Source organism: Salvelinus alpinus, chromosome 10 (genome assembly GCF_045679555.1).
Source record: "Salvelinus alpinus chromosome 10, SLU_Salpinus.1, whole genome shotgun sequence".
In the NCBI taxonomy this organism is placed as follows: Eukaryota; Metazoa; Chordata; class Actinopteri; order Salmoniformes; family Salmonidae; genus Salvelinus; species Salvelinus alpinus.
In genome coordinates this window covers 54,364,017-54,378,822 of record NC_092095.1, presented here as the reverse complement: position 1 = coordinate 54,378,822, position 14,806 = coordinate 54,364,017, and the positions used below count along the sequence as shown (strand labels likewise).

General features: G+C 43.5%; 1 protein-coding gene across 3 annotated transcripts in view; it reads left to right on the top strand.

Annotated features, from left to right (window-relative positions):
- LOC139532252 (rho GTPase-activating protein 6-like) overlaps positions 1–14,806 on the top strand; it is a 95,976-nt gene that overhangs the window by 35,243 nt on the left and 45,927 nt on the right. Inside the window, exon 1 of one of the 3 annotated variants that reach the window (XM_071329636.1) lies at positions 760–1,134. The exons of the other annotated variants lie outside the window; for them this stretch is intronic. Coding sequence (XP_071185737.1) covers positions 1,093–1,134 — 42 coding nt within the window. The 5' untranslated portion in view covers positions 760–1,092. Of the gene's footprint in view, positions 1–759; positions 1,135–14,806 lie in introns of those variants that run through there. 3 annotated transcript variants of the gene reach the window in all.

Below are 14,806 nucleotides of genomic sequence, written 5' to 3'. Positions count from 1 at the left end.
AGAAAACCGAATGTGGGGACCCGCTCAGGCGTTTCTTTTACACACGCTACATTAGGTTACTGTGGCCCTGACCCCCAGTCACTCTCACACAGATATCATGAACACGATGGAAACTGTAACGTCCTGACCAGAGTTCTTATGTGTTTTGCTTGTTTAGTGTTGGTCAGTACGTGAGCTGGGTGGGAATTCTATGTTGTGTGTCTAGTTTGTCTGTTTCTGTGTCCAGCCTAATATGGTTCTCAATCAGAGGCAGCTGTCAATCGTTGTCCCTGATAGAGAATCATATATAGGAGGCTTGTTTTGTGTTGGGATTTTGTGGGTGATTGTTTCCTGTCTCTGTGTTTTGTCTGCACCAGATAGGGCTGTCTCGGTTTTCACATTTGTTATTTTGTTACTTGTATTAGTGTTACCGTTTATTCATCTAATTAAACATGTTGAACACTAGCCGCGTTGCATTTTGGTCCTCTCCTTCACCTATGGAAGAAAACCGTGACAGAAACATATATAGAACTGCAAGAAATGTGCTGTAAAACAGCAAAAGTGTCTCACTGCCCTATGGCAAAATGTGTAGAATTGCAGGAAATGTATTGTAACACTGCAAAAAGAAAACGCACTGAATATCGGTATGTTGTTGTTGCATTGGTCGTTCATCTCTTTTACTTTCTCCACTCGCTCTCCGTGTGCTCCCTTGAGGTACCCCGCCTTTAGCCCCTCTCCCTGACTCGTTTCCTCTCTGTTCAGAACGGCGGCGCAACATCGCTAACTTCAGCAGTAGGTCCACTACAGAGCGGAGTAGCCAGCATGGAGCGGGAGCTGTTGCGCACTGACACTGCTGTCCTCCGTGGCATGCATAACCTCCAACCGTAGAAGCGTTGTCCTATTCGGGGATTTGACTATTCAGCATAAACCTGTTACAAGTGTTTTTTTTTGTTGTAGCTTTTTTCTTCAATCGAAATTGATGATACAGCGAGTTGTGAGGATATAACGACAACCCTCGTTCCGTTACTTTTGCAAGGATTCAAATAACATTTATTTGATTTCCTCGTTCACTTTTGGATAGGCTACTGTATATGTGGATACTTGTTCTGAACCATGGGCGACTCCTTATTCTTGGAGAGGCACAATTCTCACCTTGTAAGTATTCTGCGTTATGCTTCTCTCGATACAGCCCGTGGTTAAGAAGTATGGTAGTTGAGAAATAGGCTTCCTCCTGTATTTGTTTATGTTAGAGGACAGAGATGGGGGGATATTGGTTTCCTGAAAGGAAATGACTGACACGTTGTGCAGCATCGACATGAATCCAGGCTATGTGCTATGCACACTTGTTTTTCATCTTCCTCCAGGCAGTCACCTCATTTCAGCTGCTATTCAAATGTAATTCCCATAGAACCATGCAACTACATTCTGTTAGTGTCACACCATCCAGTGTCCTTCCCGATATCAAAACAGGAGAGGAGAGAGCCAGAGGCAGCTAAGGTCAGTGGTAGGCTGCCTCATGACTCCGGAGAGTTATGTAGCTGGCTGAGTGGATGTTACCACAGAGATGAAGAAAGAACAGTACAAGCAAAGCCAGTCTATAAGTCTTCTTTCTCTCACTGCCAGGTCAGGGTTCCAGTGCAGTGAGTGCACTCAAGCTTCACATAGAGCTCCGAGCATAGAAAGCAACAGGTTTTGTGTAGCCTATAATGCCCTGTGCTTTTGGAACCTCAGTGTTTCCAATATTTCATGAACTGAAAATGTTGTCGTTTCCTACCATCAGCCCACAGTCTTCCCTCTTCGCTAACTTCACATTCTATGATGCTTCTTGAGAGAGAGAGAGAGAGAGAGAGAGTGGTGGATGGTGGTCTAATGATGCAAGGGTCAGAGAGGCAGAGTAGAGGATAGAGAGAAACACACACACACGCACACGCACACACACACACACACACACACACACACGCCTTGCACCTGTCAGAATGTGTTGCATGTTTGCTTAATCCCAGCATGCATTAGGGCTCATTCCAAAGTAACACATATGGAGATAACCCTTCAGAAACAGGTTTATTTACAAGTTTCTGGGATTCAAAAGATAGTGGGTTACGTAACACATTATAGGAGCTCTGAGGCCCAATGACCCCGTGTTGCCACAATTGTGTTTTGATGTGGTTAAGTGGTTGACTCCATCAGGCACCACAGCGGTGGTAGATAAGGACAAATCAAATCTATGCTGTCGGTGATCACAGAAAATACCTGAACTAATGCAACTATAGCCTCTTTAGCAATTGTGAGTGGTGTCTTTTGTTTACGTAGTGGAGTCTTAACCAAATCGTAGAGTGACAAAGAACTCTTCTGTTTGTAAATACTCATGGGTGGTAAGATCAGCGTTGCGGGTTGCTGTCTTTCCCCTTGGAAATGATGTGGGGTAATTTCACTCCGTGTGTGAGTAATCTACTGCCCACTGAGGCTGTTCACTTTATGAGCCATGTTTTTGCGGTGAAGACTCATAAAAGCGCAACCAAAGATTGAAAAACAATACAGTTTTCTTTGGCTTCGCTGGCCCACACTGTGGTCTACCAACTGACATTTTTTCTTGAGGGGTATGAAATGTAGTATGTATGAAAAGCCCATGCAAGTGTGTAGCCTCTCATTTGTGGTATCACTCACACACAGTTTACTTAGATAAACAACATGTCCGCTTCTCTCGCCCGCAATTAATTGGCCGTTCAACTTCAACTCTCTGGAGTTATGAATGTCATGTGGAGTGTAAGCAACACATGGCACATATCATATTGCAGAGTGCCTTGGTTTTAATTGTAACTGTTTAAGCAGACTCCACCTAGCCTTAGACACAGCAACTTGAGTGCTGCTTCCTTGAGTGTGTAGGAGTGGTTTATGGTTGGCTGTTGGTAGTGAACTCTGGCATTCTGACGATGCAGTCCAAGGTTAACACCACTGCCGAAGGATCCCAAAGTTGGAGACAAAGCGTGGAAAGGAGGATTAGGTCCGCATAAGCTTTCCCCATCAGCCTTCCAATAAACAAATTCCATATTCCGTCATTCTGTCCACTGTGTATAAATATTCCAGATTCCAGTGTTATACTGGTTGGAGACGTTGAGGATTTGAAGAGGAGGGAGCAGCACCATGCCTGGTGCCAAGGCATAAACTTTGAATCTGTCTTGTAGGCAGCCATGTGGCTCTGCTCTGCTTGGCTCTACTAGGTTCTGCTAAGTTCTGCTAGGCTCTGCTAGGTTCTGCTAGGCTCTGCTAGGTTCTGCTAGGCTCTGATAGGCTCTGCTCGCTTCGGAGTGATGCTAGCTCCTCCAGGTGTACTAGAGCTGGCAAACCAATACTCAACCAAGACCCAACTCCTCACTGGGGCGGCAGGTAGCCTAGCGGTTTAGAGCGTTGGGCCAGTAACTGAAAGGTCCTTGAGTTAGACACTTTACCCTAATTGCTTTTTACCCTAAGAGTATCTGCTAAATGAAAAAAATGTAAAAACTTATCAGACCCCACTGGGTTGGTTTTCACCCGGTTACCCCTTTGTTCCGGACCATTCCCAGCCGTGTGTTATTACACGGTTGTTATCTAATGTGTTTGGACCCACCCCCCCCCCCCCCCCCATAGATAACAAAAAACCCTAGAACGACAAAAACCCCTAGACAATACAAAAACTAAACAAACCACCCCTTGTCACACCCTGACCTAACCAAATGATAAAGAAAGCAAATATAACTAAAGTCAGGGCGTGACACCCCTGGCTCTCCATTGTGTCCTTTAACCTTTTACTGCAGTGGGATAACTCAGGGTCACACAGAGTGTTTCTTGGTAGTCTTAAACAGATCTACATTATAAAAAAAGTATATACCCCACACACATGGTTATGGGCTTAAAAAAAGAAGACACCTGAACCATGTCAGATATAGAGTTGAAATGTATTCAATTTTGAGTTTGCATCCCAATATTACATGTTTTGTCCATCACAGGAGCCTGAAATATAACAACATTGTTTGACATAGAAACATAAATGTTTTTTGAGTTTTTTATTAATTATGAGATTGTGAAAAATATTGATAACATTCCACCCATGAGGCCACTAGATGGCGCTTTGGTCATATGACTGCAGGAAAGGGCTACAGATATGGTACATTATGTGATGTAGCAACAGACCTATTGGCTACTGCGTGCATGTGACTGACTCAGAGAGAGGAAGCAGACAGAAAATCAGACACATTGACTACAGATCGGATTGTTTAATTGTTGATTAATTGAATGACTGATTACATGCGTGCTGGTGTTGTCAGCCGACCTTCAAAAGACTTCTGTATCACAGTGGCTGGGCCTCTGTCTCTGTCCCCCTGTCCACACACTCTCTCTTGCCTCCTGCCTCTCCCCCTAACCGAGGCATCACTGGCCAAAAGGAACCCGCATCCACCCTCTTCCCTATCCTGGAGACACTCAGAGAACCTCGTCAGTCTGAGGGCCAAGTACCTGCCCAGACAGACTCCAAATTCCTCTCATTGTTCTAGTACTAAGTAGATGTTTCGTAACGGGGTCTGGCCCCCTTACCTGTTTCCCGCTCACCTTGTCCTTGATGTTTCCTGAAGGCTGTTTGCTTTGCCCCAACCACAACCACTCCCTCTGCAAATAGGACTCAGGTGATCGACCGCTCAAAGAAGGCTGTTTCAGGGCACCTGACTCCATGATTAAACACAGTCGGATCCTATGGCATCCAGGATGTTGCCCAGTTCCAACAGTGTTTGAGTAGATTTCTATTGATTCTGATTGAGTTAGAGCTGTTCTAGTTCTAACATATCTATTTCTATCAAGGCTTTACTTTTTTTCAGTTACCGGCGATTTCAGTGATTTCAGCCAGCATGGTCAAACTAATGATACAGTATAACACGTTGTATTGGACTCTGAGGAAACAGATTCAGTGTGTTGGATCTCTACTTACAGTTGTGTAATCTGACCAGAACCTCACATATAAATACAAGGAATAAGCTGTACTGTTTAATATAATTTTCAAAAAACATTTTAAGAGGCCAGACCGATTTCTTATTATATTTATCTCATGATTTAAGTTGTATTGCAAGATTAAAACCCGCCATAACAGCCCAACGGGGGTCAAATGTTGGACGTTACAATCGGATGCAGTTATTTTGTTCCAGTGCCCAGTTAGCCTGGGACTGGAAAATCCTGTGGTGTTACAGAGGTCACAGGGTCAAAAGGTGAGACAGGGGTCAGCACATCTCTGTCATCTGATTAACTTTTCTGATATGTCTCTCTGTGTACGGTCAAAGGTCATGGAGCTCACTGAACTGCAGCCAAGGCAATGTTCAGGATCGGGGGAGTGTGGCCAGGCTAACTCAACCAGCCAGGGGAGAGGAACATTCAAAGAAAAAGCTTATGCACCTACACTGAAAAACGTAGATGATGCATGGAAAAATAGTGGGATATGCTTCCGATGGAAATAGTGTCCAAATGTCCAAATGAACTCTGGAAGATTCCCTGCTTCCCTGTAAATTCCCCTTGATGATGTAGATATAAAAAGCTCTGATCAAAAACCTGGAACTCCTTGACAAATTCATGTTCTTTGCTTACATGGAGCCAATTTCCTGCAGCGCCCAAGAAAGAGATTGAATGGATAGAAAGGACATTCCCACTTGATTTCACATGGACACTTGAATGCTCAGAAGAGTTATAGTTGCAAAGAACGAATGAACATAGCACTTTATTGTAGACTGTAAAGTGAGTGTAATGGTTCTACATTCAATTTCTATTTCTGGAAACAGAAGCACTGCCAATCTAGATGATGAAGAGCACATATTCTACCATATAAGGAGAATTCTGCAGACTACTTATTCACAGAAGGTTACAGGCCTAAGAGGGCTTGCGGTGATTTTATGTGTAAATGGGTGTCTATGCTTGAGTGCTCGTGTAAGTGAATGTGTGTGTGTGTGTCTGTGTGTTGTGGCATTCACAGGTCTGTGTATGGGTGGCAATAGTTAATTAAAGCCCAGTGTGTGACCTCTTAGCTCATGCTGATGTGGCCGGTGACACTTTGCTTCTTGAAAGTCCAATATCTTGAAAATGTGACAGCTGACATGCAAAACATTTCGGGACTAATGATAAAAAACACCAAAAGAGCGTTTTTGAGTGGATTTTCCCTTTAAGAGTAGATAAGCTTGTTTCCATGCTGAGGTGAGGAATGTCAGGCCGACAAGTGTGTCTACGCATACAACACATACAACACACACACACGCACACACACACACACACACACACACACACACACACACACACACACACACACACACACACACACACACACACACACACACACACACACAACCCAGTGTATGACCTCATCATCATACACTGAGGCCGAACGAGGTTAAGCATCACTGATTAGTGAATTTTCAACTACACTGAAATTCCACTCAATATATTATATTTACCACATCAAAGCTCTGACATCAGGATGACATTCCTCATCATTAAAGCTGAATGACCTCACCCTTCACTTTCAACTGGTTGTGGTAAACATTGTATGTGGCTGAAAAAACAGCAGAACGTACTTATCTCCCCACTCTCCTGGCATGTTTGCTGGTCGTGTCTTGTAACTATGAGCTGATAGCTCCTCTCTCCATCAGAGGATTCCAACAGGCAGGGTCAGAGGTGCATGGCACGGAGGAAACATCAACGGGATGAACGGGAGACCGAACAACCATCCATCAGAAGTTATGTGGTGCTTGAGGGTTGTCTCCTCTGCCTTCAGTCTCTCTTCTATCTTATCTCCAGCATGTGGACATTTATCTTGTGTTATGACAGCCTCGTGTGGTTAGACTGAGCGACTCTCTCTCAATGGCCTGAGCGAGCAAGTTCCTTTAGGAAGTGAAAGTTGTGTGTCACTTATTCCATGTTTTGAGTTCAAGAGGAAGGAGATGTCAGTGGCTAAGTCAAAGCACTGTTCTATAGGTGATGCCATGATGGACCTTTCCCTTTTGCCAGTAACGTCACAACATCAACCAGGGTTCCTGTGATGTCAGAGAACGAAAGAGAGAGAAAGAACAAAACGATAGTGTGTTCCTTCTTTTTGAGTCTCAGGTCTGTGAAAAGGCAGCAAGGCTACTCCCCACCCTCTCTCTTAGACCCTCAGGAGGATAGAGCCCAGTTTGACTTAGAGGGTCCTTGTCTAAGAAAACATTCAGTGAAGATCGTTAAGGTCCAGCACTTTATCTCTTCCCTTGCCAAGGCCTACAGAGTATAAAAGGCTGGATGGTTCTGGTGACAGCCAGCAGATAGCTGGATTAATGGCCAGACCTCCTGCTTTCCAAGAGGAATCAATTTTAATTGTGGTAAAGAAGTCCAAAAAGAAGGTGAAATCATACCAGAAAACAAGCTAAGTATACAGATACATGGTGTGATTCAGAAACTCAAAAATATCTGACTAAATTGTACTTTTAGAAAGCGTGGACCCAAATGGATTCACCCCAAAAAATTGTCAACAGGGATTGTCATTTCTTTATACAGCAAAGTGCTCTCTAATTTTCAGAGCTTAGGCTGTATTATGGCCAGTTGATGATTCTGTCACATTCTGACCTTTATTTCCCTTTGTTTTTGTCTTTAGTTAGTATGGTTGGGGTGGGCAGTCTATGTTATGTGTTTCTATGTTGAGGTTTGTCATTTGGCCTGATATGGTTCTCAATCAGAGGCAGGTGTTTTGCATTGTCTCTGATTGGGAACCATATTAAGGTAGCCTGTTTTCACTGTTGGTTTGTGGGTGATTGTTCCTGTTCGTGTGTTCCTGGTTTTTTCACTAGTTCGGGACTGTAGCTTCGTTGTTTTTTTGTCTGTTTATTGTTTTTGTTCATATTGAGAAGTATTACAATAAATTATGGATACGCACCACGCTACGCTTTGGTCCTCCTCTCCTTCTACTGACGAAAGCCATTACAGATTCACTGAGGAACGGGTCTCTCCAGGATTTGTGTAGTTATGAAATGACACTTTTAGTGGAAGAGTCTGTCTAATAGGTAGTTTGGGAGTCATTTGTCACTGTGAGGGGGAAGTTGTGAGGGCAGGAGAACAGAATTAAGTCATTGTCTTATAAACACACCAATACATCACTATCTGGGGAACTATTGTGTGTGTGTGCATGTGTGGAAGGAAAGCAGTGCATGTGTAGACTTGACAGCCTACCAGTTTTAGACTATGTTTATAGTGGAGCGATACCGTACAGTATGCTATTAAAAAATGCCTCATTAACACTCATCAACAAGAATTCAAACTGTTGAACGACATTAATCATCATGAACAAATAAATTGACTGGATAGAACACTGACTACAGCCTACAGTTCAAATTCCCATAGAAACACTCGGCTAAAAGGGAAAGTTGTCCACAACGCTGGACTCCGAAGAGGTCAGCTGAAGGTTACAGTGCTGGAGGGAGGAGGTAGAGCCGCGCAACTCGGCTCGATAATTTGCCAGGAAAATCAATGAAGCACCAGCCTCCCACTCCGTGACCGAACCGACCTAACTTGCCTTGGTGCTGGAAAGCTGGGCACTGGGTGGCTTTTCTGTGTGGAAGGTGTTTAAAAGCCAAGGACTCTTTCGCTCGCTCGCATGCACATACGCCACACGCACACACACGCACGCGCACACACCACACGCATACCTGCCGGAAGTGACACTTGTCTCACACTTCCTGAGCTGATAGAAATTAGCAGCAATGACTGACTGTGGCAGCTTGTGACGTTGCAGAGTCATTGTTAAATCAAATCCAACTGGTAAATCAAACTGTGGTTGTGTTATTGTGCACAAAACAACTCAGCTGCGGTAGAGATAAGGACATAATTATCTTTCGGCAAATTCAACATACATGCCACACACACAGGCCTGTTTATATTTGCATGCACGGATGCACACACACACAGATGCATACACAGATGCGCGTGTGCACGCACACACACACACACACACAGTCTAACAAAAAAATAAACAAACTTTGAAAAGCTTTTCTCTGAGATGGAAGAAAGTGATGGTGACCTTTTGTGCCACGGTCAGATATCATCCAGGTCATACCGGGGCCAGGCATTCCCATTCAGCCATGGAGATTCTCTTTGTCCAAGAGAAAGTTCTGTAAGAATTCCTTTCCTATTGGTCATATCACCTACTGAGTGTACAGTTGGCAGGGTTCAAAGACAAACATTTCCTATACATAGGCATTCATGACACAGTTCATGACAAAGTGGTGATGCATCAACAGCAACCCGCCGAGCACAGCCGTCAATTCAACGTCTATTCCACATTGGTTCAACGTAATTTAATTGAAACGACGCGGACACAGCATTGATTTAACCAGTGTGTGCCCAGTGTGAAGTACCTGAGGTGGTTTTCAAGTGACACAATGGTTCTTCCATTCTATAGATCAGGGGTTCTTAAACTTTTTCATCACGAGACCCAAATGCGTAGTTGACCGTCCTCCCGTGACCCAAATCCTCCTCCAACAACCCAAATTAAGAAGAAATAGTGTGTGATGTATTTTCAGAACTCACGATCCACCTCTCACATGCCCACGGCCCACTTTGGGTCCCGACCCATAGTTTAAAGAAACCCTGATGTATGTTGAATGAATAATGGCCCGTCGAAAGTTGACAGGAGAATTACAGGACAGGATAAATGTACTGTAATAACCTCTCCATCAGGACATCTGAGAAACAACTTTACAGGCCCTTGCGTAACCGTTCTGGTTATGAATCGCCTTCATTTTCAGCCTGCTTAAGTCAGCACAGCCATAACACTCTGTAACCATCAATCACATTCTCATGAACGTCTGATGGCTTCTTAGAGTCTTAGCGCGTAGCGAGTGTAAACGGTGCCATGTGTCTCGTAAAGGGGCATTGCCTGGTGCTCAGCCTTCCCCCTGTCACCAAAGCTTTAAACCAGCCCAGTGGAACCAAGCAGTGTTGTAATCCCTGTTTTTTTACCAGGGCCTGTCAAAGTAAGGACCAGGTAGCGGATGGAATGCAGTGTGGCTTGGGGCTCGCTCACAGTGGGCTAGTTCGAGCGTTGTTTAAGCGCTGTTAAAGAGTGGCCCATGCCATTTTACTAAAGAAGCTCTCGTAAGAGCCAGAGCTGCCGTGGCATCACATTAACAGGCCACAAGGGCCACAGATTTAGTCTGTCCGGGCTAGAGAAATGTTGCGAGTGGTTCGCAGGGGGTGTGAAATGTCACAGCGAGTGTAGCGCGTCCGGAGGTCCCCGGTGTGTTTGTTATCCGGCGAACAAACACTGGTTTCCTGAAAAGAGAGAGGAGAGAGGGAAGGAAGAGAGGAAAGGGAACAAAGAGGAGAGGAGAGAGGGAAATAAAACGTTTCACTTTTCTGGCCCCCACAGAAAACCTCCAGTCTTGATGGTGGAACATTGTGAAATATTGTGTTGTTGTTTTTCTCGAGTTCTTGGTCCTAAGAAAACCACCTTAGAAACCAAAGTTTCTCCGAAACCAACTAGTGGATCATGTGGCTCAACATGGTCGTTCAGCTTGATTGCTCCTGATTGATTCTCTATTTATTTCCAGACGTCCCGACTGAGGAGGATGATTGATTGGCACATTATTTCCTGGGGAATGGATTATGTAGTGATATGTTCTCATGCCGTGGGTATGGCAGAGTGTTCTCTAGGAGCGTTCTGTGGGAAACCAATGCCCAGTGGGCTAGCTAGCAAACACGCTGCTTCCTAGACAGACAAAGCAGCTGAGAGGGAGAAAGAGACCAGAAGCTGCTGACTACTGAAGCTAACTTCTGCAGTTAAGAGTTCCTAGAGTTATTGACACACATTGGAAGGCCATACTTATAACATGCCTCAGCTATACTGCCATTACCACCTCTGATTTGGGCATAGTCTTTAACTCACAGCACTATAATTAACTAAGTTGGACAAAGGTAATTTCATTAAAGATCAGCCACTCCCTTTTCACCTAACCAAAACCTCATGTATTGCCTCGGGTCACATGTTTTGACATCAAAGAACAATTGAAAACTAATGGAGTACATCCTCTGTTGTAAACACAGAACGGCGGTGCCATTGTGGAATGCACAGTACATTTATCTGAGTAAATTTTACTCAAATTCAATACAATTATACTCTACAAAAGATAACATTTGGTCCCAGTCTAAATAGAGTAAAAATTACTCGTTGCAGAGTTCAATTTTCAAAGTTATTTCTACTCTATTCAGTACTTATATTTAACGCCACAAACTGTAATTTACTCTATTTAACTTAACATGGAAACAACTCTACTGCCAATTCACTCAATATAGAATTGAATATTATCTGTGGAAAGTGTAATTTCTTACTCAAATTGAATATATTTTTACTCAACAAAGATAACGTTTGGTCCCGGTCTAAATAGAGGGAAAATTACTCTTGTTGCAGAGTTCATTTTTTGGAGTTATTTCTATTCTATTCAGTCTTTATATTACTCTACAAACTGTAATTTACTCAATTTTGCTTAAAATGAAAACTCTGCCAATTCACTCAATATAGAATTTAATATTATCAGTCAAGATTGGCATTTGTACATTCTAAACTTAACGTCAATAAATCAGAAGTCAGTATTTAACAAAGCACTTTATTCTTAAATGTAAAACATTTGCAATACATACAGTACATCAAAATACTGATGATAATAAAATACAATTGTGGACATGAAATGAAATGTTGGCCTCTGTTCACTTTAATACATGTACATAGAAAAAAGCTCAATATTGCAATTCAATACATCTAACAATGACATGGAGGATTTTGTGAAACTGGCATCTCGCATATCAAAAACACTGATGATAAAATAAAATTGTGGCCTCAGTAAAAAGTAAATTATTAATTTATTATCCTTATTAAAAGTAAATAAAAAAGCCAATATTGCAATACAATACATCTTGGTTTTAAAGAGCTTACTGTGCAGTTTTTAGAATCACAGGAAACACTATGGGACAATAAACAAAGTTGAATCATCACAACTGTAAGACATCTGTATATCAAATGCTTTGTGACAGAAAAGCTCTTTATCATCAACTACATAAGGTCCCTCTATTGTACACCCAACTCTATATGCATTAAAGTTGTCACGGCTGTCTCCCTCCTTCTCGTCTGAGGAGGAAAAGTTTGAAGGATCAGAGGACCAATATGCAGCGTGGTATGTGTTCATCTTGTTTAATAGAAAGAGAACACTTTGCGAAACTAATACAAAAACAATAAACGACGACCGTGAAGCTAAATAACAAATAGTGCTGACACTAAACACTACACATAGACAATCACCCACAACCCACAACCCACAATACAAAACAGGCTACCTAAATATGGTTCCCAAACAGAGACAACGCAAAACACCTGTCTCTGATTGAGAACCATATCAGGCCAAACACATAGAAATAGACAAACCAGACATACAACATAGAATTCCCACTCAGATCACACCCTGACCAAACAAAACATAAAACATACAAAGCAAACTATGGTCAGGGCGTGACAGTACCCCCCCCCCCCCCTCAAGGTGCGGACTCCGGCCGCAAACCTAAACCTATAGGGGAGTGTCTGGGTGGGCATCTGTCCGCGGTGGCGGCTCCGGCGCGGGACGTGGACCCCACTCCACCATAGTCATAACCCGCTTTGGTGGCGCCTCTGGAGCGGGGACCCTTGCAACGAGTCCCGGACTGAAGACCATCGTAGAGGGCGCCACTGGACGGAGGGGCAGCTCCGGACTGAGGGGCAGCTCCCGACTGAAAGGCAGCTCCGGACTGAAAGGCAGCTCCGGACTGAAAGGCAGCTCCGGACTGAAAGGCAGCTCCTGACTGGCGGGCGGCTCTGGCGGCTCCTGACTGGCGGGCGGCTCTGGCGGCTCCTGACTGGCGGGCGGCTCTGGCGGCTCCTGACTGGCGGGCGGCTCTGGCGGCTCCTGACTGGCGGGCGGCTCTGGCGGCTCCTGACTGGCGGGCGGCTCTGGCGGCTCCTGACTGACGGACGGCTCTAGCGGCTCAGGACAGACGGGCGGCTCTAGCGGCTCAGGACAGACGGGCGGCTCTGTCCTGACTATCTTGGGTGAATCTTGATCAAATTCAGTCTGAAAGTCCTCTTTCTCAGCAAGACAGAAGCGGCAACAATATCTGGCACTGAATGATTCAACAACACCAAATAAACAGTGAAGACCAAGGTTGTCACCTGTAACTTAGGTGTTCCATACACTGGTTGATCATACAAGGGGACCATAATTCCATCCTTCTCAAGTACTTTAATATCCTGCACAACTGGATCAAGTATTTTAGAAAAAGCCATATGTTTTAATGTCTTTGGGCATGAAATAAAGCAACCAAATGAATATTAAGCATAAATTAGTTGAACTTTGGAGGAAGATTCCGTAAGGTGAAATAGATTGCTCCTAATTTATGTTTTCCCCGTTTTGATCCAAGAGGATATGCAGTTTCAAAATCATCATAGAGAAGCTGTATCTGAATGGCTTCTGTTTTGAAAATAGAGCGCGGCTCATGAACAGATCTCCATCACATCAGTCATTGTAACGTCCTGACCAGAGTTATTATGTGTTTTGCTTGTTTAGTGTTGGTCAGGACGTGAGCTGGGTGGGAATTCTATGTTGTGTGTCTAGTTTGTCTGTTTCTGTGTCCAGCCTAATATGGTTCTCAATCAGAGGCAGCTGATAATCGTTGTCCCTGATTGAGAATCATATATAGGAGGCTTGTTTTGTGTTGGGATTTTGTGGGTGATTGTTTCCTGTCTCTGTGTTTGTCTGCACCAGATAGGTCTGTCTCGGTTTTTTCACATTTGTTATTTTGTATGTTGTTTGTAGTGTTTCACTTGTTCTTTAATTAAACATGTTGAACACTAGCCGCGCTGCACTTTGGTCCTCTCCTTCACCCCTGGAAGAAAGCCGCTACAGTCATAAAGTTTTCTTGAACTGGAATCGGTCTGCATCATCTCCTTTATATGAGGGTGTTTGTAAATAAACTGTCATGTTTTCAAAATTGGGATGTAAACTAATTTATCAGTAACAACAATTTGATCATAGCCTCCAGTAGTCTGATTGCGTCGTGTATCACATCTTGTACCAAGAACGTATTCATCTGGGTCTACCCTTCTCCACTTTTCTGTAAAACACTGCCTTCTCTTACTTGCAGAATTTAATCCACCTTTTTGATTTAAATATTTTTTCAAAACACTGATCAATTTTACACTCAATGTCACTTTTAATAGGCTCCTGAATAGACAGACACTTATTCACAGATTCTTTAGCTTGATTATGAATATCGTCAACTATCTCTTCCATGGAAATGACCAAAGAGTTAATGGTTGTTTCACCTACACCTGCCACTTTAAGTTCAGCTATGGTTGCAGAGCAGCTGTCTACAAGACTCTTATCGACAAGGACTGAGTCAGAAGGGGAACTTGTTGATGGCAAGTCATCAAAATGACTTACTGCTACATATTCAGCTGTAGAGGGGCCTTCACCATGATCAGAACAAGGTTCATGTGCTTTATAAAGATGCCTTCTGAACCCAGAAAAAGTGCCATAAACTAGTGAACAACCAGCCTGACCGCATTTATGACCAAGTGTCTTTCCAGGACAAAGTCCGTGGACCAACTTCAAGTGTTTTGTCAAGGAATTAGTATTTGCCTGGGGGCTTTTGCAAGCAAAACACAACATTTTAGATGAATGATATGAAAAGTTTCTGTGTGAAATGAAAAACGTTATTTCCTATGCTGCATTTTAACCGTTTGTAACCTCAAAACTTTTAGTAACTCAAAGCAGCA